Raw genomic sequence first — 23,083 nt, 5'->3', positions numbered from 1 at the left:
AATAGCCAAAGCAATATTGAAAAAGAAAGCCAAAGTTGGTGGCATCACAATTCCGGACTTCAAGCTCTATTACAAAGCTGACATCATCAAGACAGCATGGTACTGGCATAAAAACAGACACATAGATCAATGGAACAGAATAGAGAGCCCAGAAATAGACCCTCAACTCTATGGGCAACTCATCTTCGACAAAGCAGGAAAGAATGTCCAATGGAAAAAAGACAGCCTCTTCAATAAATGGTGTTGGGAAAATTGGACAGCCACATGCAGAAAAATGAAATTGGATCATTTCCTTATACCACACATGAAAATAGACTCAAAATGGATGAAGGATCTCAATGTGAGAAAGGAATCCATCAAAATCCTTGAGGAGAACACAGGCAGCAACCTCTTCGACCTCAGCTGCAGCAACATCTTCCTAGGAACATCGCCAAAGGCAAGGGAAGCAAGGGCAAAAATGAACTATTGGGATTTTATCAAGATCAAAAGCTTTTGCACAGCAAAGGAAACAGTTAACAAAACTAAAGGACAACTGACAGAATGGGAGAAGATATTTGCAAAGGACATATCAGATAAAGGGCTAGTGTCCAAAATCTATAAAGAACTTAGCAAACTCAACACCCAAAGAACAAATAATCCAATCAAGAAATGGGCAGAGGACGTGAACAGACATTTCTGCAAAGAAGACATCCAGATGGACAACAGACACATGAAAAAGTGCTCCATATCACTCGGCATCAGGGAAATACAAATCAAAACGACAATGAGATACCACCTCATACCAGTCAGAATGGCTAAAATTAACAAGTCAGGAAATGACAGATGCTGGCGAGGATGTGGAGAAAGGGGAACCCTCCTACACGGTTGGTGGGAATGCAAGCTGGTACAGCCACTCTGGAAAACAGCATGGAGGTTCCTCAATTGTTGAAAATAGAACTACCCTATGACCCAGCAATCGCACTACTGGGTATTTACCCTAAAGATACAAACATAGTGATCCGAAGGGGCACATGCACCCGAATGTTTATAGCAGCAATGTCTACAATAGCCAAACTATGGAAAGAACCTAGATGTCCATCAACAGACGAATGGATAAAGAAGATGTGGTATATATACACAATGGAATACTATGTAGCCATCAAAAGAAATGAAATCTTGCCATTTGCAATGATAGGGAAGGAACTGGAGGGTATCATGCTTAGCGAAATAAGTCAATCGGAGAAAGACAACTATCATATGATCTCCCTGATATGAGGGAGAGGAGATGCAACATGGGGGTTTAAGGGGGTAGGAGAAGAGTAAATGAAACAAGATGGGATTAGGAGGGAGACAAACCATAAGTGACTCTTTTTCTCACAAACTGAGGGTTGATGGGAGGAGGGGGTTGGGAGGGGGCTGGGGTTATGGACATTGGGGAGGGTATGTGCTATGGTGAGTGCTGTGAAGTGTGTAAACCTGGAGATTCACAGACCTGTAACCCTGGGGATAAAAATATATTATATGTTTATAAAAAATAAAATTAAATTAAAAAAAGAAAGAAATGAAAGCTTGCCATTTGCAGCAAAATGGATGGAACTAGAGGGTATTATGCTGAGTGAAATAAGTCAATCAGAGAAAGACAATTATCATATGATCTCCCTGATATGAGGAATTTGAGAGGCAGGGTGGGGGCTTTGGGGGGAAGGGAAGGAAAAAATAAAATAAGATGGGAGGGAGACAAACCATAAGACACTCTTAATCTCACAAAACAAACTGAGGTTTGCTGGGGGCGTCGGGGAGTAGGTATAGGGTGGTTGGGTTATGGACATTGGGGAGGGTATGTGCTATGGTGAGTGCTGTGAAATGTGTAAGCCTGATGATTCACAGACCTGTACCCCTGGGGCAAATAATACATTATATGTTAATAAAAATAATAAATTTTAAAAAATTAAGCATCATTTTCTAATGTTAGAAACCAAAAAAGCTATTATCTTCCAATTAGCTTCCATTTGCAACATTAAAAACTTCAGTCATGTGTTTTCCTTTTTGCTTAAATATGCCTCAAGAAACATGAAGAGAAATCAAGAAACAAGATGGCTGTCACCCCTGGGTGGAGCTGACACTGGACAGTGAGGGGACCAGGAGACTTTTCATTGAAACTTCCGGTTTTTTACCATGTGCATGCACTTGTTCAAAATTCGGCAAACAGACTGTCCTCTATGTTTAATCCTCACAGAAATTTTGATGAAGAATTTGAGCTCTTTTGAATTAAGTGCATGGTGGACGCCAAGTACCAGAGACTCTATCAGAGAGTTACTGGACTAAGTGTAGCCCCACATTGACTAAGAAACCCCCATGTTGGGCTTCCATGCACCCCCTGCAACGGCCTTGCTCCCACACATTCTGATTAGAACTTCCATCTGGAGCCCATCTGCTAGGTCCCTACAATCTATCCTAAAAGTAGTTTAATATTACTGGAGAAGGAAGTACTGATGAAGATGAATTTATCCTTAGAAGTGCCAAGGGCCATCACCTCATGCACATACTAATGGCAAAGGGTAGATGAGGCTGGGCGGGCGGAGGTGGGGTAAGATAAGGTGGGACACCAACACCAGACCAAAAAACAAGAGTCTTACCATTTTTCACAGCCATGAAAATGTCCCTCAAAGTTGGAAAATAGCTGCTCTGTTTAATTTTCAGGATCCTAACCATGTTGAGGACAACAGGAGCTTGAAGCTAATAGAAAAAAAAAAAAAATGAAGCAGAAGCTGGAATAATGTCTAAATAGATCCGTCTGGTAATGAAATACTTAAGTTCGATTCCAATCATGCACGATACACACAGCATTTCATACGCAAAGACGTAGCTGGTTTCAGGTTGAAATAATTTTTAACAGCATTTCTTCCTTAAGCTTGAATTTTATTTTACATTTATAGCTCTTGAGTTTTCAAAAAGTGTGTCAATTTACACTTCATGTGTAAAATGTTAAATTTTCCCTATAAAATCTCTTGCTATGTTTCAGAAAATCTGAGAGACATGTGAACATGCAAATGAATGTCTTAGTTTTCCGAACATTAAATTAAGTACTACATCAGGCAAACACCAGAGGAAGCAAAGTTAGCTCTTCCAAAGCTGCATCTCTCCACCAAGCAACACTCCACTCCTTCCTAAATCAATTCAATCAACTAGATTAATTAAATTTTACCATCTTCAACATTTCCCAGGGGGGCCACTCTCTATGCCAGTGTTTCCAATTATCAAAAGCTGTCAAAATAGTCTCAAAAAGGCAAAACTACTTTTAATCCCCATTTTTACTTTTTTTCTTTTTTAATAGAGAGAGAAAACACACACACAAGTTGGGGGTAAGGCACAGAGAGAGAGGAGAGAGGAAATCCCCAGCAGCCTCCATGCCCAACTTCAAGACTGAGGTAGGGCTCCATCTCACAGCCCTGAGGTCATGACTTGAGCAGAAATCAGGAGTCGGACGACTTAACCAACTAAGCCACCCAAGAACCCCCATCCCATTCATTTTTAAATAATACAGAACTTCGGAATGAGAACAGACTATTAGGTCAAAGACAGTATGTTAAACTGTTAAAGTGATTAGAAATCACTGTTCCAGAAACCAGATTCTACGACGGACTTGGCTAAATTAGTTGACAAGCCATGTGGGGGAACTGTCTACTTACTTGATCATAAATGCATGACAGATTCTCTCTCCTCATCATCCAGAAATCCAGTTCAGTTTGAGGATTCGAGTGAAGACCACTCAGCAAAGGCTGCACTAAATCTTTTTCTACAATCTCTTGGATTTGATGTGACCATTTAATAACCATAGTCTCAATCGCATGGAGTAGCGTCCTTTCATTTATGTCTAGCATGCCAACACTGAAATGATCAACAGAATAATTCAAAAACCAATTACCTCACCCAAAGGAGGAGAGGACTTGGATGGTAAGCAGTACTTTTAACATGAACTAGTTTTCCAAATTTAAGTATTTCAGAATCAGATCTTTTATTTTTATAGCCTCAATTTTAATTGTGGCATCAACACTGTAAAACAAATGATCATATGCTCACACCATTATTGCCCAAAGAACTTGGCTGACGTCTTGTAATTGTTACAGCTTGCTTTTTGGGCTTGTAAGAAGGATACTTCGTGGGTTGTTGGGGTTTTTTTTGTTTGTTTTTTAAGATTTTATTCATCCATTTGAGAGATAGAGTATGAAATGGGAGAAGGTTAGAGGGAGAAGCAGACTCCCCATGGAGCTGGGAGCCCAATGTGGGACTCAATCTCAGGACTCTAGGATCATGACCTGAGCCAAAGGCAGTCACTTAGCCGACTGAGCCACCCAAGCACCCAAGAAGGATACTCTGTAAGTAATAGGTGCTCTGCACAACTTTAAAAAATGATATAGTTCTAATAATTATCTTACTAATAGTTTTCTGGGGAAATGATATTAATCAGGTATGTGGGCTCTCCATTTTAACAACCTATGTATATCATATCATTACTTACTTGGTCTCAGAGTATTTCCGATCCAGGTCCATTTTCCCTGCTATCGTGGGAATTGGTAGAAGAGTTCTTCTCAGCATTTTGCCCCGAAAAACATGCATTTTACTTTTCATGACTTCTACATGGCGTTCCACGTCTTGTGAAATGAAACAGGACCAGGATTTATGGTTGTTCCTATTAGAAAGAATGGGCACTAAAATCTACAGAAAGAGAAACATTTTCAAAAAGAGGTTAATTTACAGACAACATACTCCTTCAAAGATTTTCTTATGACACAAAATTGGCCACAAAACCACTCTATTTGTTCAATACCTTCCTAGGATATCAAATTTACAAAGACAGGACACTATCAGTATCCCATTGAGACTTCATCAATTAGATAAAATTTTTCAAAGTGGAAATACGACGAGATCTGTTGGTTCATTAACCCATTCATCAAGCATTCAAGGAGGTTCCCAATAACTCAAACACTGCATAAACCAAGCATAGTTATGTCAGGCAGGCAAACAGCTTTCTTCAGGCAAACCAAGCACATTGGCAGGTACATAAATGAAAAAAAAATCCTTTTTGAATCACATCGAGGCAAAAGTGAATAAATCTTCTCAACCCCTGGGGGCACACCAGTGCATTCAAGTTTCACAGTCAAAAACATGTTTATGTGGCGCCTGGGTGGCTCAGTGGGTTAAAACCTCTGCCTTCTGCTCAGGTCATGATCTCATGATCAAGTCCCACATCGGCCTCTCTGCTCGGCAGGGAGCCTGCTTCCCCTGCCACCCTGCCTGCCTCTCTGCCTACTTGTGATGTCTGTCAAATAAAATAAAATCTTAAAAAAAAAAATGTTTGTTAATCATATGGCCCTTTTTTGGAATTCCCTCTACCACTGAAATGGGAGCATCATGTATGGGATACCAAGCATGTGAAAACCTTCAACAATCGTGTTTGTGTTCCCAGTGCCCAGCATATGTTAATAAGAATCTTGCTGAGTGAATGACGTTTCTAGCCTCTTTCTGCTTTCCCACCCCTTTCTAGTATCGACTAATTTCCAACACTTTTCATTTTTCTGATAATCTGCCAGGTGTACCAGCATTATACCATAAAATTTCCATTAGCTAAAATGCTCAGAATATAATTACTCCCCATTTTCAGTCTATTTTGACAATACAATCACTTTTGTTTTCTAATGGTGTTGAAACAAGTCTTTCCAAATCACATTATTACGTTTTCCTGCCTAGCGCCTGCTACGTGTCAAGCTAGAAGAGCAGAGTAAGAAACAGTCTCTGCTTGCAATGGCTCAGTGGGTTAGGTCCTTTGCTCCAAGAACTGCCATGATTTGAGGTATATTCAGGATGCGAAGTGGAGACATAGGATAAACACACTGATTTGTAAAAATCATTCAGGACTCCAGAAGTAGAATGCTTCTGGAAAACTGCCAGTCTGGCCTGCCCAGAATTAGCTTCGGGAAAGGCAAAGTTGTTCATGAAGAGCTTTGGAAATCACACCGAAGGGTCAAAGCTTGTTGGGTGGAACATGAGCCGACCTAATGGAAAACTTCTCGACTAAATCCCAGATTTCAACAACTATTTCTGAACATCAAGCGTGAGGAAAATTCTGGTTATTCGACATAGCTAATTTACTGGGTACGGTTTCAAACTTTCACTCTGCTTATGATTCTATGACAAAGCCAGCTTCTTTTTTTTTTTTTTTAAAGATTTTATTTATTTATTTGACAGAGAGAAATCACAAGTAGGCAGAGAGGCAGGCAGAGAGAGAGGAGGAAGCAGGCTCCCTGCTGAGCAGAAAGCCCGATGTGGGGCCTGAACCCAGGACCTGGGATCATGACCTGAGCCGAAGGCAGCGGCTTAACCCACTGAGCCACCCAGGCGCCCCAAAGCCAGCTTCTTTTAAAGTATTTCTGTCACACGCTGTAGATAAAAGTGTGAAATTCTGAGCCATGTGCTTTGCAGAGCAATTAGTCAAAGAGCTAGAGCATCACTATAAACCTCATTTAAAACAAATAGACCTGGGATGTGCTATTTAATTACAGTACGTCTTATTAAACTATATACAGAGTAATTCAATTAGTTGGGGGTTTTATTTCGTTTCCATTGGGAAGGTTTTTTGCCTACTTTTTGGGGTGTAGAGGAAAAATTCCAAGCTTTTCCTGAAAACTAAAATAATTTGTTTATTCAATAGATGTACAATGTGTAACTACAAATTAAAGAACTATGGGGCCTAGTGATGGTTTTCTCTACTTACCTTCTTTGATCTTTTTTTAAGATTTTATTTTATTCATTTGAGAGAGAAAAAACACAATTGGAGGGAGAAGCAGAGCTAGTGGGATAAGCAGACTCCATGTTGCCTGCAGATCCCAACCCAGGGCTCAACCCAACAATTCCAAAACCACCACCTGAGCTGAAATCCAGAGTCAAGAACCCAACTGACTGAGCCACCCAGGTTCCCCCCTTCTCTAATCCTTTTTTAACTGGGGATTTTCTTTTCATTTTCATTTATTTTCAGGTTCTTAAGTCAACAGAGACTGTCACCTGGGCAGTACTTTCAGGAGACAGGGCTTCTCCCAGATTTTTTTTTTTTCCCCTCTTTACTTTTTTTTTTTTTTTATTAACATATAATGTATTCTTTGCCCCAGGGGTACAGGTCTGTGAATTATCAGGCTTACACATTTCACAGCACTCACCATAGTCTCCCAGACTTCTTAAATTGGAATGCCCAAGGATGGGACCTAGACACTAACCTCAAAAACCAAATCATATTTCCATTTGGGCTTGAAGCCAAATGAGTAATGAGGATAATTCACAATTATTATTTCTTTAAGGATTTGGGTCAATATAATAAAGAGCTACATGACATTTTAAATAGTTTTGCTAAATATAATACAGCTACAAACCACACTGTATGGCAACACGTAATAATGTTGAGCAGATTGGGAGTTCAACTTGGGACAGGTTAGATCTGAGACATTACACACTAAGTGGCCACATCCACAAGGAAGGTGGACATCTGAGCTTGGAGTTTAGGAGAGAGCCAGGCTGGAGACAGAAGTCTGGGAGGCCCCAAGAACCTCAGCATCAATTCCCATTACTCTGTGGAGTGGAGTCAAACTCCAAAAACTGCTCACCATTGACTATAAGTGAGAGTATCATTTAAAAGAGGAAAAAACAAATACAAAGGCACAAATGACTTTCCCTACCTACAGTTCAAACACTTGGTCCATTCCTTCCTTATTCTATCCCATTAAAGAAGTCAAACACCAGAAATCTCCCTCAGTACCTTCCAAAGCAATCACTCTATCAGTCTCTCCTTCATTCAACAGAATCACCAGTTCCCTAGTCCTTGCATGTAGTGTGGTTACCGTTAATGTACAAATCAGAAAGAAGTTGATTAGCTTGGAATGAAAGGCATGAAGGACCACTGACATTCCATTTGACTCCACAACTTCCTAATTAAGGCTGCTGATAAAAACCTTCCCAGAATGTGCATTACCACAACCATCTCCCAATCAACACATGAGTTTGGGCTTGGCCATTGCCTTTGCTGGCAACCACCTGAAATACACGGCTATTTTTGTCTCTTTGTCCATTTGTTTTTTCTTTTCTTTTTTTTTTTTTAAAGATTTTATTTATTTATTTGACAGAGAGAGATCACAAGTAGACGGAGAGGCAGGCAGAGAGAGAGAGGGAAGCAGGCTTCTTGCTGAGCAGAGAGCCCGATGCGGGACTCGATCCCAGGACCCTGAGATCATGACCTGAGCTGAAGGCAGCGGCTCAACCCACTGAGCCACCCAGGCGCCCTGTCCATTTGTTTTTTCTAATCAGCCTCTCCAGCCTTGTTTCTCACCACCTTCCGGCTCTGGTTCCCCCGTCCAGCTACAATAATCCATTCCTTTTTAAAAAATCAACCTTTGGGCGCCTGGGTGGCTCAGTGGGTTAAGCCTCTGCCTTGGACTCAGGTTATGATCTCAGGGTCCTGGGATTGAGTCCCGAGTCGGGCTCTCTGCTCAGTGGGGAGCCTGCTTCCCTCTCTCTCTCTGCGTGCCTCTCTGCCTACTTGTGATCTTTCTCTGTATGTCAAATAAATAAATAAAATCTTTTAAAAAAATTAAAATAAAAATAAAAAATCAACCTTCATTTCCTCACCTCTGTACCTTTACACTGTTTCTCCCTCCGCTCAGAATGCCCTTCCTCCTCCACCTAGCTCTCTCCTCCTTGTCCTTCCACACTGTGGGGACCAAGTAATTCACCATACAGCTGTGGTATGTTGAGAGGAAAATTATTAGCAGACATTAACTGATCTGTAACAGGTGGAAACCCAAAGCATCCCAGGTGAAGTGAGATCTATGATCATCCTGTTCCAGAATCCCCACACCCCTGCCAGCCCTCCAGGTGCGGCAAGCGCCCCTATGCTCCCACAACATGACCACTGTGGCTCCCACGGCAGACCCAGCAGTCCACCTCCCTGAACAGACTGCATACTTCCTGAGGGTGCAAACTACATCACTAGTTGCCACGTCTGTCCTGTCACCAGCACCAAGTAGGTCTTCAGTAAATACAGGTTATTAACTGAGATTAGCATGAAATTCCCCAAGTGTCCTTTTCACATGTCCAGAAAGATTAAAATGGATTATCAGAGATCATACACCAAGTGCTTCTTCTCTAAAGGAATACCTTGATGCTTCAGTGTTTTGTCTCTTACGGGAACAGCGTGTCAAGTAGCCCTTACCTGACTTTGATTCGCTGAACAAACACTGAGCTCCTACCATGCGCCAGGCAAGGTCTTTAGGTGTCTGGGCCACAACCGGGAGCCAAACAAAGACTCAGGGCAGGGGCTAGGGTAAGGCAAGTGAGGCCTTCATGGAGCTGAATATCTATTGGATATTATTATCTATGGGATATTATTGGAGCTGAATATCTAAGGGCACCAAAAAACTCAGGAATGGAGATGAGTAATATTTTAAGTTTGTTTTGTTTTTTTAGGCTTTGAGAGAGAGAGAGCAAGTGAGTGTACACTCTCACACGTGAGTGTAGAGGCGGGGTGGGGGGAGACAGAGCGAGAGGATCTCAAGCCCACTCCCCTTTGACTATGGAGACCAACACTAGGCTCCATCTTATGACCCCTAAGATTATAACCTGAGATAAAACCAAGAGTCAACTCTTAACTGAGCCAAAAGGGCACCCCTTAAGGCATTTTTAAACCAAAATTAATGCAAAGAAAGTCATGAGGAACAAATTATCAACATTTTAAAATAAAGACAGCAGCCGATACTACTGACTTATTTTTGCCCCAGGCTCCAATATGATCTAGAACAGCACTTTGAACTATCCAGTTTTTACTTGAAGTATTGATTTTTAAATTTTTTTTTCAACATACTGCACTAAACTTACCTTGATTACTGGGTTCTTGTTTTTCCTCCTTGCCCACCTGTAAATTTCACTCATGAACTGAGTGCCTCATTTGCTACCTCTAATCTCCACCCTGCAAAGGTTCCTGCCCTCCAAAGGGTGGCTTTACTAAAAGGAGTATTTGAGCAGAAAGACGTGAAGGACATGAAGGTGCTCACTGTGTGAATTCTGGGGAAGATAAAGAAACAGCAGGAACGACAATGTACCTAAGACAAGTAATAGCAAAAAAGTCATGGAGAGGTCAGATCACAGATTCTGGACTAGGGTTTTCATTCCATAGTAAGGCTAAGAATGACCTGATGATCCTGATTCAGGAGCTCTGAAGAAGGTCCTGAGATTCTAGAGTGGTAACAACTTTCTAGCTAATACTGAGAGCTCTGATCCACAGAGAACATGCCAGGGAGTCAAAGGGGACCCAGGGCAGGGTCTGAGCAGAAAAGTGACGTGTTCTGACTCTTGCTTCAACAGAATCCCTCCGGCAGCTTTGTTGGGAATAGGTTCTAGATGGGAATCATGCAAAAGGAGAGACCTACATTATGAGACTATTGAGAGACCAAGGTGGAACCAGCTTAGAATCACAGAGGTGAAGGAGAGTACGAAGGCAGATTCTGAAGGTATTTTGAAGGTAGAACTTACATCATTTCGTGGCTGAATGGATACAAAGAAAGGAGTCAGGGTTGATTGAGGTCTTCTGGCTTGAGCAACTGCAAAGATGGAGTTCACATCCACTGTTCTGGAGGTAACCACAAGTAATGCAGGTTGGGGAAGAGGAGTTCAACGTTGGATAGTAGGTTTGGGAGGTTTATTATCTAACAAGCATGAATTTCAGGAAAACAAGTGGATCTCCAAGTTTGAAATTTGGGAGAGAGCTCTCAGCTAGAAAGAGAAGTTTGGGAGTACCTTGTCCAGCATAAACCACTGTCAATCAACCAGTTTTGTGAGCTATACTGGATACCAAGCAAAGACAATCCTCACAAAATCCTTTTAAAAACTATTTTAAAGAGAGTGAGCATGCCCAGGGAGGGGCAGAGGTAGAGAGAGCATCTCAAGCAGACACCCCACTGAGCACAGAGCCTGACACAGGGCTCCATCCCTCGACCCTGAGATCACAACCCAAGCTGAAATCCGTTGAAATCAAGAGTCAGATGCTCAGCCTACTGAGCCACCAGGGGCCCTCCTTGTAATTGCTTTTAACCTAACATAACACATAAGTGCGTTCTCACTTTTTTCCCCCCTAATACTCAGATTCTAAGCATAATTACATCAGTCTTCTAAACCACTTAAACTCTGAGGTTCTGAATGCTTTATAACTACAATAAACATACTTGTTGATGGCATATGCTCTTCCATTTAACGTTTTACAGGGCAGAATGCAGACCCTGGTACTGATACAAATCCAGAAAAAGGTAAGAAAGAGGAACTTGAGAGAGCTGTGTATCTTCTGTTGCAAGACACTGATGGTAGTGAAAAATTCCAATGAAGAGTGCAACCTTGTCCTTCCAAGCCCCAGTGGATGGCAATTTGGGTTCAAATGACCAAAATCCATTCACATGTCATGTGAAATTCTTTCATCAGGTTCAGTTCAATAAAAATTTCTTGAGCTCCTGCTGTAGAGCAAAAGTGCCCCAGAAGCTTGGGGGATTAAAAACTCTCTTAGCATCTCCCTGAAATCATCTAAAACCAAGTCAATTCAACAGGAGGAGAGGGAAACTGAGGCAGAAAACCGAGGCAGGATACCGAAGTTGGGAGTGAGACCTTGGACGGTCCCCAGAGAGCAACGACTCGGGAAGCAGAAGAGGCATGCAACAGGGAGACTGGCAAATCCTGAGTAATAAATATGCTAGTAATTATTCCTACCTTAAGCATTGGCCTTGGCAGGTCTGAACTAATCATGGAGCTCTGCTATATAATCTAGTGCTTCCCGCAGTTTGGGCACATTAGAATCACCTGGGGATCTTCAATTCCCACCGGGTTCCAACTCCATTCTCATTTATCGGTATTAGGAGTGACAGGGCAAGGGTAGATTAGAAAGTTCCCCAGGTGATTCTAATGTTCAGCAAAGTTTAAGAACCACTACTCTAATTCTAGAGAACCTGGTCATTTGGTACATCTTTCCTCAATGCTGGTCTTTGAACAACCACCAAAAGTATAAGGTTAGACAGGAAGAAGATCGGTCCCACCCCAGACCTCCTAGAGCAGCCTGCCTTTAATAAAATCCCCCAGGGGGCACCTGGGTGGCTTAGTGGTTTAAGCCTCTGCCTTCAACTCAGGTCATGGTCTCAGGGTCCTGGGATTGAGCCCCACATCGGGCTCTCTGCTTGGCAGGGAACCTGCTTCCCCCCTCTCTCTCTGCCTACTTGTGACCTCTCTCTCTCTCTCTGTCAAATAAATAAATAATCTTTTTTAAAAAATGATAAAATAAAATCCCCCAGATCCCACATTAAACCCCACTTTAAAAACCTTGAAAAATCTTAAAAAAAAAAAAACAAAACTTTAAAAACCCTACATTAAAACATCCTACCTTAAAAGTTTAAGTAACCTGGGTTTAGAGAGCTCTTCTCTAAGGGGTGAGAAAGAAGAATTTTAAAGCAATCATTTCAAAAACTTTGTTTCCATTACCTTTTCCCCTTTATCTAACCTGAGTGACACAGAAACTAAGGGAAATCTGAAAAACTTGTAATACTCATTTACAAAGTGTCAGTTTGTCTCCACTCAATGTGGAATTTAAAACTAGAGCTAATTACAAAAGGCTATTCAATTTAAGCTGCTTTTTACTTCCATTATTTAGAAACAAAAAGGATAATCCTACAAATTACTGTCCGTTGAATATTAGCTTATCATCTCATTTCAGAAAGAGTCTGTTATCCATCTATCTCGCTAAAAAGATTACTGGCTTCTACATTTTTTTATAGCCAGAGTTTTTCTGAATAATTCCAAGCGTCAGAGATAAATTAAAGATTCAGATATTAAAGATAGCCTAGTACCTCATCTAGAAAAGCAGTTACATGTCCAAATGGTGAGGCAGTTAACTCTCCAAATAAAACCGTTTGAGAAAAATCATGTACTCCAATATTTTTGGTAATCTTCTTGGCAATATAGACAAGTTTATGTTTTGCATCTCTTGGAATCTGAAACAAGAGCAAGATGATTAGTTTAAGTTCACAGTACAGTTTCCACGTTAACAAACAGGATTTGCTGTATCTAACTTGTAGCTGGATTGCTAGAAAAAGAAAAAACCTGGCATCTAGCCTATCTTTATACATAAGGTAGTTCTGCTGCTCTTCCCCCTTTCTACAAAATATATACACTTTTGTTCTTTTATAATGCTAATTTTATGGCATTATTGGTGTGGAAATATCACCTTTAAAGGGCATGCCAATTAGCCAAGATTATTACATCCCATAACATCTCCTAATTAAAAACAAATATAACGAGAATTTAGAAATTTTCTATCTCAGCAAAGGTTTATTCCTTTTTATAATCTTTTTGTTGTTTGGAAATAAGCCAAACTGAAATGAAGACCAGGCACAGGAAGTTAATATTTACTTCTATTCTCAAGATAAAATGTTTAATGAAGATATTCTATCATTTCCCCAACTATTGAGTTATTTCTTCAGATATTGTCATTTAACTTGGGTAATACTGGAGTTAAGTGTCCTAACTCCTTGATTGACAAATTTTTAATTATTTATAACTGTGAAAGTAGAACAAAAAATTTCAACACTCAAAATCCTAAGGTAAACTCCTTTTAGTCTCTTTCTCCTCTGGGATTCCATTCCCCAACTATTAAAGTGACTACCTTTACTGATAACAAAAACAAAACAAAAAAACAGAACAAACACTTCTACAACATTCCACTGAGGCACTGTACAACACTGAAGACTGTAAATTTTGTTCCAAACTTTTCCCACTTAAAAAAAAAAAATACACGCTGTGATACCTTAATCTTCAAGCTCTTCAAGTGGAGCAGTAATTTTTTTTTTTTAATTTTAAAAAGGAAAGAAAAAGAGAAAAGAAAAAGGGGAAAAGTTGGAAAGAAAGAAGGGATTGTCCCCCTCCACGGTTGGTAAATACCATGTGAGCGCTGATTGCGCGGGCACTCCTTTTTTAAGGACGAAGTATTTTACTTGAGATGAAACGTAACGAGCAGTCAGTCCGAGCACAGGACAAATCACTCAGGGTCTGCGAAACATTTTTTAAAGACAGGTCCTCAGACCCAAGAGCTACCTGAAACGGTAGCTATGCGGAACCAAGAACCCACCTTTCGCCTAAGGCCCAGACAGCTAAAGAAAGCGCAGATGTTCTCGGTGGGTCGAACAAGCCGACCTTCCAGAAAACTAAACTACAGCTGCTTAATGCTTAACTGCAGAGTGGGCGCACGTGGGGGCGGGGGGAGGGATTTTGCAGAATCCATAGCAAGAGCTCGAAAGAAAGTTTTTTTCAAAGCGCCCGAGTGCGTGCTCCACGGGAACCCAAAGAGTCGCGACTGGCCTGTCCCCGCTATGCAGAGCAGCCGGTGCGACCGGATCCCTCTGCCCGTCGTCCCTTACCTCCCGGGAGACCGCGAGCGGCCCCGCGGCGGCGACGCTGAACACAAGGCCGGCGGGACGAGGGCTCTCCAGAAATTCCCGCAGCACCTGCCGGTGGTCCTCGCTCTCCAAATACTGGCTCCACTTCTCCGCCGGGAGCCCCAGCATCAGCTCCAGGCAGCCGCCGAGAAAGCGCACCCGCGAGTCTCGGGCGAAACTCAGCGCTCTTCTGGCGGCCGCCGCCTCCTCATCCTCCTCTTCCTCCTCGAGGTCTGTCAGGCCCGCCACCTCCAGGTCAGCGCCCGGGGTTAGGCGAAGGGCCGGGCCTTCTGGGAAGCCGCGCGCCTCCCGGGCTGCCATCCCGCGCGTCCGAGAGGATGCGGGACCGGTCGGGTCCCTGCGCTCGCCCCTGCCCAGCCTGGGGTGGGCGAGGACTCCTCTCCTCCCACACGCGTCGCGAGAGGCGCCCACCTCCTCGGGAGATTGCAAGCAGCGTGGCCCTCGCCCCCACCTGGGGCTACTTGGCTGGAGGGTGTGACTCGCAGGGCGAGTTCTGCCTGCGGAGACACCGGCTGGAGAGGAGCTGCGCGTCCCGTTTCCCGGGAGACAGCGTCCCCGCCCCAGCCGCTGGGGGCGGAGTCAGCGCCGGGGGTGGGGCCTTCGGGCTCTGGGCTTCCAACTCCGCTGCAGCAAGGGCAGAGGTTCCGAGACGCTGGGTGGGCCGCGGCTTCTGTCCTCTCGCTGCTGGGCCTACGGGATGTTTGGTGGAGCTCCTAGCCAGCGAAAGTAAAAGCCCAGCACTGATTGATCATGGTTTAAGCAATGCCGTCTGGTGCTGACCTCCATACTAAATCCTTCACCTTGATTATTTCATATAATCCTTAAAAAGTCAGGGCTCCGACTGGTCAGTTTGTTCTGTGGGCAAGGAAACTGAGTCACACAGTAGCTGCTTAACGAGGGGAAAGTGGAACAGGAATTCAGGCCCCGCGCTGCAGGCTTTTATTCACCTTGCTGGAGGTTGTCCCAATATTACCAGGAAAGAGCTAACCCGGCAATCAACTTTCCTAGTTATGGAAATACAAGAGCTAGGTATTCTAAGTCTTGAATCTGATCCTCACCGGCCACTTACGAGAATGTTAATACGCTCAATAAGAAGATGCATAGCAGGGGCGCCTGGGTGGCTCAGTGGGTTAAGCCTCTGCCTTCAGCTCAGGTCATGATCTCGGGGTCCTGGGATCGAGCCCCGCATCGGGCTCTCTGCTCGGTGGAGAGCCTGCTTCCCCCTCTCTCTCTGTCTGCCTCTCTGCCTACTTGTGATCTCTGTCTGTCAAATAAATAAATAAAATCTTAAAAAAAAAAAAAAAGAAAATGCATAGCGCTCTTTGTATTTAGAGTTTTTACACAATCCCAGAGTAAAAGGTCTGGGGAGAAAAGTTCCAGATTAAAGAGAGTCCCCACGATATTGCAATGGGATTTCAGTATGGTCTATTTATGACATCTATTGAGACTATTAAGGAAACTCTGATGACTGAAGAAGCCAGAATTTTGAGGACGGTTCCTCAAACTAAACTTTTTTAATGGGTCCCCTTTACTTGTTCACGTCAAAATAAAGACTTCAAACCCCAATTCTGTCATAGTAGTTCTGAAAGAGTGTTGCCCTCAATGATCCATTATAATAAGTGATTATTGATAAATAGTTGTTTCTAGCAATGTCTGGAGCTTCAATAATTTCTCTTTTGGGGGATTTGAGTCTGATGACAATCTGTAAGCTTTTCTAGTGACATGATCAGATTCTTTTTTTTTTTTTAAAGATTTTATTTATTTATTTGACAGAGAGATCACAAGCAGGCAGAGAGGCAGGCAGAGAGAGAGAAGGAAGCAGGCTGCCTGCTGAGCAGAGAGCCCGACGTGGGGCTCCATCCCAGGACTCTGAGATCATGACCTGAGCCGAAGGCAGCGACCTAACCCACTGAGCCACCCAGGTGCCCCGACATGATCAGAGTCTTGAATTAATACAGGCTCCTGGAAAGCCTTTATAACAACTTCAGACAGTCAAGCACTCTGGGTATGGGCCACAGCAATCCTCCAGTGGCTACGGTGCAAGTCTGGGAATCCCAGGAAATGCTTTATGGCTTCTTCATCTCTCCTCTCACCCCTACATTCCAGCTTTGCATCCCTTACCCTAGAGAAATAGAAATTCTGTAAATAAGAGTTGACTTAAAAGTGAAAACCTGGGGTGCCTGGGTGGCTAGGATGTCAAGCCTCTGCCTTCGACTCAGGTCATGATCCCAGAGTCCTGGGATGGAGCCCCGCACAGAGCTCCCTGCTCAGCGGGGAGCCTGTTTTTCCCTCTCCCACTCCCCCTCGTTGTGTTCCCTCTCTCCCTGTCTCTCTCTGTTAAATAAATAAATAAATAATTAATTAAAAAATAGCACCCACTTTCAGATTCAGGGAAAAAAACAAAACTAGATAATGCTAATATTAAAGTACAATTTTCAAAAAGTTAAATATGTAACTCAAAATATAGAATGAAGACATTGCAATATATTCAACTCATTATTAAGGAAAGAAAATGGTGAAGTTGTTCCACAGGGAATAAGAGAAAAAGATTTCTTGTCTGTGGAGGAAGACTGTTAGAATAGATCACTAGGATAGATACAATACTCCTTAATGTCCTTCAGAACACTGTAACATTAACTTTGGTTTGGGAGCTCTTCTTAAAAATAATTTGATTTTAGAAATAATTTAAATTTGTAATGAACAAAAATCTATAAAAATATAACTTCATAGAGTTCAGATCAGTAGTAAATAATGAGTATATGATATCAGGGTACTGAGAGCAAGCCCCACTGGATTCCACAGAGTCTGCTTAAGATTCTCTCTCTTTCTCCCTCTGTCCCCACCCCTCAATAAACAAATAAATCTTAAGAAAAAATTAATCAAAAGAGGTACATTTCCCTAGATAATTAAGTAATCTCTTGGTTAAATGATGTTCCAATGTGACATGGAAAAGATAGGCTGCTTTTCCTTGACCTTTTTCAAGTTTTTAATAATTTTTCTTAATAATAGCATTTATCAAGTACTAGCCAATCAAGGGCTATGTACTGTGCTGAATTCATTTATTTGCTCCACAAATATTTACTGGGTGCCTTCTAAGTGCTAAACACTGTTCTAGGTGCTGAGAATACAACAGACTAAGTTCTTGCTCTCATATCACTGGTATAAACTAGAGTAATATTGGCAAGAGGAGAACTATACCAACTGGGCGTGCCTTCACTTCTACCAGTACTGAGTATGTGACCTTGACAGCTACTTACCTTCTAGGGGTCTCAGTTTCAACATCTAAAATAGGAATAATAAAATGGCAGATTTGATTATTTTTTCAGTAAGTATTCCCTTCCCCTGCCTTCATGAGTGAGTATACTTTCCTGTCCCTTTCAAGTTGTATTTGGCCATATGACTTTCTTTGGTCAATGGGATGTTAGCCGACATGACACAAAGGCTTGAAATGTGTTTGTATGGTGGGACCTGGCCTTTTATGCCCCTGACATTGTCATGAACAGTACATCCTCAGCTAGTTCTCTGGTGTAAGGAATCAACCTGGACCCAACTTGAGCTCAGAGGCATGTCCCACTAAACCTGCTCTAAATCAATCTACCCTTAGTCAACCTACAGATACAGGAACAATAATAAATGATAATTTTTTTATGCCTTATAATTGTGGTAGATTTGTTATGTAGCAATAGCATAAATAGTCAATGAGAGGGTTGTCCTGAGAACTAACTCAGTTTAAGTATATAGAAATCACGAACACTTAGGCCAGTACCTGATACACTTGAGCTTTACAAAGAGTTTATCATTGGTTGAGGAGTACAAAACTTGAGAAACTGAACAAGCAAAGGTGAAATATGTTTATTACGTCAGATAATGACAGGTTCTAAGAAGAAAAGCAAATGAGGATGAAGAGTTGGGAAGGACAATGCTAATCAGTATCAATGCTCAAGAAAGCCTCATTTTGAGTGAAATTTAAGTGAAGAAGTGAGCCATGGATTCTGGGAGAAGACTATTGCTGGTAGACGGAAAAGCAAATAGACCCATAGAGATGATGTATGGTTTTTAGAGAAACAGCAAGACCAGTAAGAAGGAAAATAATAGGAGATGAGGATAAAGAAGAAACATGTTGGGGCACCTGAGTGGCTCAATTGGTTGTGTCTGACTCTTGATTTCAGCTCAGGTCATGATCTCAGGGTTATGAGATTGAGCCCCATGGCATTTCCACATGGGGCTCCACATCGGGCATGGAGCCTGCTTAAGGTTCTCTCTCTTCCTCTGCCCTTCTACCCCACCATTTTTCCCTCTCTAAAAAAAAAATAAATAAAGAAGAAGAAAAAACATATGACCAAATCATGTACAGCAATGGTGATGGCTGTTTTTTTCTTAAAATGAGATGGTGTGGTAGAAACTGCTAACTGTCCCCAACCCTGTCCACTTACCCTTTATTCCTTCAGGTAATAGAACACTTACCGCATTCCAGGATTTAATGGAACTCATGGTCACCCAACTGGAAATTTCATTCCCTAGTTTCTCTTGTAACTAATGGGAAGTGAAAGTTATGAGGTACGACTCATATGTCATGTTCTTAAAAAGAATCTGCAACCCTCCATTTCTTTTGTCTTTCCAGCTTGCTTGCTAGTATATGAACATGGTATGCTGAGTCACATTCATTCGCACAAATGATACTTAAGCATATGAAAAGATACTCAACCTCCCTCGCAAAAGAAAAATACAAATTCAAACCATAGTACAATACTATTTTTTTAATTACTAGCTTTAAGGTTGACATACTCTTGGTATGAGTAGGGAAACAGGCACTCACATCACTGCTGGGAATTCAAAATGATACAATCCCAGTGAATTAGTCAATTTCTAGAAAAATTATCTATGCATTTGTTCTTTGACTCAGCAGTCTTTCCTCTAGGAATCTATACAGAAGGCTGGGTCATCACAGCACTATATTTTTAAGTAGAAAAAACTAGAAACTTCCTAAATGCCCAGGAATAGTTGAGTGGTTAAATAAAATACAGAACACCCAAATAATGGAGTAATATGCAGCTACAAAAAGAAGGAGGATACTTCTATAAGCTTCTGTAGAATGGTCCCCAAGACATATTTTCTTTCTTTCTTTTTAAGATTTATTTGAGAGAGAAAGAACATGAGTGGGAAGGACAAAGGGATAGGGAGAGAGAGAATCTCAAGCAGACTCTCCGCTGAGCATGGAGACCACCACAGGGCTTGGTCTCACAATCCTGAGATCATAACATGAGCTAAAACCAAGAGTGAGAGGCTTCACCAACTATACTACCCAGGTGCCCCTCCAAGATTCATTTTCAAGTGAAAAATGAAAGGGAAAGAAAAATATGTATATTTTGCTACCATTCATCTATGAAGTGGAGATGGTGTAGCCATGCCCTCCCCATAGTATCCATTTATGTGAAAATATAATTATCACAATGGAAGAATAAGCCAAAAACTCTAAATATATACACATGAGAAAGTGTGGGAAAAAAGGAGAGAAGTTCGATTCCTGAAAATATACATCATTTTCAATAGTTGATTGGAACCAAGTAACTATTTTACATAATTAAAAAAACAAGTTTAAATTTAAACCTATAAAAGTAAAAAACATAATGAACCAAAAGAACTCACCTGTATCTTGAGTTATTGGCATAACCACACAGAGAAGAACTATTTCAAGTGATTTCAAAAAGGTAATTAGTGAATTCCTGAAAAGATAAAATCTAAGAACAAAAGTGCACAAAATAAAATAAAAATGATATAAACAAATAATTTTAAGTTTTTTTCTGTAAGTATTGTTGGGTAATATTATTGTAAAAATGACTATGCATTGTGAGTACAAAGCTATCACAGATTTGATTCTTAAGTAAAAAGATTCTAAGACTCTAGAATTTGCACGCAGATCATTTATTAGGAAGTGTGCTCAGGAAAAAAAAATACCTTTGAAGGACTGGGCAGAAGGAGCAGTTGAACTGTCAGACAGTTGCAAGAGAAGCTTCAGTTGATCCCATGGGGAGCTCTTTTTTTTTTTTTAAGATTTATTTATTTATTTGAAAGAGAGAGAGCAGGGGGTGGGGGATTAGAGAGAGGGAGTGAAGCAAACTCCCTGATGAATGCAGAACACAATGTGCAGCTCATTCCCATGAGTCTAAGATCATGACCTAAGCCAAAACTGAGTTGGACACTTAAACAACTGAGCCACCCAATCACCCCCTATAGGGAGACTTGAGATATAATCTTGGCCAAGTCATCATCCTCTGGCTGAGGACAATTCCTGGGGAAAGCCTCAGCATGATGCCTCAACAGGAAATATTTCCAGCAGGGGGGGCAATGGGTTCCTTATTCTTGAGGAGAAAGATCTAGGCAGCATGCACTTTAAGCAAATGAATGATTGTGCTAGTGTCCTTGGAAACCAGTGAAAAAGAGAAAGACATAAGATAGAGGAGATTAAGTAAAAATCCTTTACACCTGATTTTGAAATTAAAGTTTCAATTATAGTTATGATCTCTTTTGTCTTTAATAAATATTTGCTCACTGAAGAGTCTGAAACAAGAAGTAACCCTTTGCAATGAGCACCCCTAGTGCTTAGATATTGGTTTCTAAACACCATTTTCCACTCGTACAAACAGAGAAACTTTGAGAAATGGCTGATTCCAGCTGTGAGGCAGAAAAAGTACAAGTTGGTCTTGGAACATGCAAAAAGCAGAAAAGCTATCAAATACTTATGAGACCATGAAGAAAACATTTAGGAGCCACCTTGAAGAGGCTTCCACCACCTTAAATTTGAGCCCTAATAAAAATAAAAGCTACAATAGCTTGAAATACTTCAAGCATATGGCAGTCTATGAATGTGTGATGGAAGTATGTTTCCAGCTTCTGCTTATGATACAGAAATTTGAGAAGAGCTTTGCACCCCCCATTATTACAATAACAAAATATGTTGAGAAATCTGCAAAATCACAATTTCACTTGCATTCATCAGAGATCTGAGACTGCAGATTGCAAAGCAATGAAGGACTCTGAAGACTGAAGAGATGGGTCATGAGCCCTTGATTACTTAGAGGTGATACCTCTAGACATTGGTAAGAAAACACGTAGCTGAGGGGCCTGGATGGCTCAGTCAGTTGACCATCCAACTTGTAATTTTGGCTCAGATCATGATCTCATGGGTCATGAGATAGAGCCCCACATTGGGCTCCATGCTCAGCAGGGAGTCTTCTTGAGATTCTCTCCCTCTGCCCCTCCCTCCAGTCACACACATGTGTATGTACTCTCTCTTCTCTAAAATAAATAAATCTTTAAAAAAAGAGAAACAGTTTATTTCACAAATTACTATTAATAATGTGTGTGGTCTGTTTAGTGAATATAGAGACAGCTGGGGCCACAAATACAAGGGGAACGTGTACCCACCCACTCATAGGCTTTTTTCCATGGACATAGCAGAATTCTTACCTAAAGAAATTTGGTGGGGCGCCTGGGTGGCTCAGTGGGTTAAAGCCTCTGCCTTCGGCTCAGGTCATGATCTCAGAGTCCTGGGATCGAGTCCCGCATCGGGCTCTCTGCTCAGCGGGGTGCCTGCTTCCCTCTCTCTCTCTCTGCCTGCCTCTCCATCTACTTGTAATCTCTTGTCTGTCAAATAAATAAATAAATAATCTAAAAAAAAAAAAAGGAAAGAAATTTGGTGAAAGCCCTGAGAGAAGTTCCTTTGCAGATCAGGCCTGGGGAAGAGGAGTAATACCCCACCTGAACCCTTCTCTTCTGTCTCTTCTATGGTAGTTTCCACCAGACTCTTCCCCCAAGAGAATATCATATTATAATATACAAATATATAATTATATATAAATATATAAATCATCATACACTTAAAACTTACCCAGTGTTATACATGAATTACATTTTGATTTTTATAAATGGAATAAATAAGTAAATAAATAAGTGCTCTCTGTGGATCCCACAATTAATTAATTAACTGATCAATTAACACCCCTTCTGTCCAAAAGATGTAGCCTAATTCCCCCCTCCTTGAAGGTAAGGCTAGATTTAGTGACTCTTCTATTGAACAGAATGTGGTAGAAAGACCTAAAGGTGACCAAGACACTAAAAAATACTTTCTGGCAAATCAGCTCCACTCTAAACTCAAGCTAATGTTATAAGAATTTGAAACTTGGGATGCCCTAAGCATAACCATAGCAACAATAAATCTCAAACTAGGTCAATCACACATACCATAACAGAGATGAAGAAGGCTTGTAAGTGCATCAGAAGACTCAACACATCTGAGCAAAGCATCGGTGAACCTGAATCAGTGAACCTGAAGTGAACCAGGTTAATATAAATTACCCAAAATGAGATACGAAGAGAAAAGAGTATAGAAAGGAGCACTGGGCCCCTGGGTGGCTTAGCCGATTAAGCGCCCAGCTCTTGATTTCGGTGCAGGTCATGATCTCAGGATCCTGCAATCGAGCACCACGTTAGGCCTCACACTCATTTGGAGTCTGTTTAAGGATTCTCTCCCTCTGCCCCTCTTACTCTTATGCATGTGCACGCTCTCTCTATCTCAAATAAAT

General features: G+C 41.5%; 1 protein-coding gene across 1 annotated transcript in view; it reads right to left on the bottom strand.

The window, feature by feature from the left end:
* Positions 1-15,013, bottom strand: part of DNAH11 (dynein axonemal heavy chain 11) — a 328,215-nt gene extending 313,202 nt beyond the window's left edge. The window contains exons 1-5 of the mRNA XM_047694987.1: positions 14,463-15,013; positions 12,897-13,040; positions 4,499-4,695; positions 3,669-3,867; positions 2,616-2,715 (exon numbers count right to left, since the gene is read on the bottom strand). Coding sequence (XP_047550943.1) covers positions 2,616-2,715; positions 3,669-3,867; positions 4,499-4,695; positions 12,897-13,040; positions 14,463-14,801 — 979 coding nt within the window. The 5' untranslated portion in view covers positions 14,802-15,013. The remainder of the gene's footprint in view (positions 1-2,615; positions 2,716-3,668; positions 3,868-4,498; positions 4,696-12,896; positions 13,041-14,462) is intronic.
* Between the last annotated feature and the right edge of the window lie 8,070 nt (positions 15,014-23,083).

This window comes from Lutra lutra, chromosome 11 (genome assembly GCF_902655055.1).
Source record: "Lutra lutra chromosome 11, mLutLut1.2, whole genome shotgun sequence".
Lineage (NCBI taxonomy): Eukaryota > Metazoa > Chordata > Mammalia > Carnivora > Mustelidae > Lutra > Lutra lutra.
Note: the sequence above shows the minus strand (reverse complement) of the source record. Positions and strands in the feature narration are given on the sequence as shown.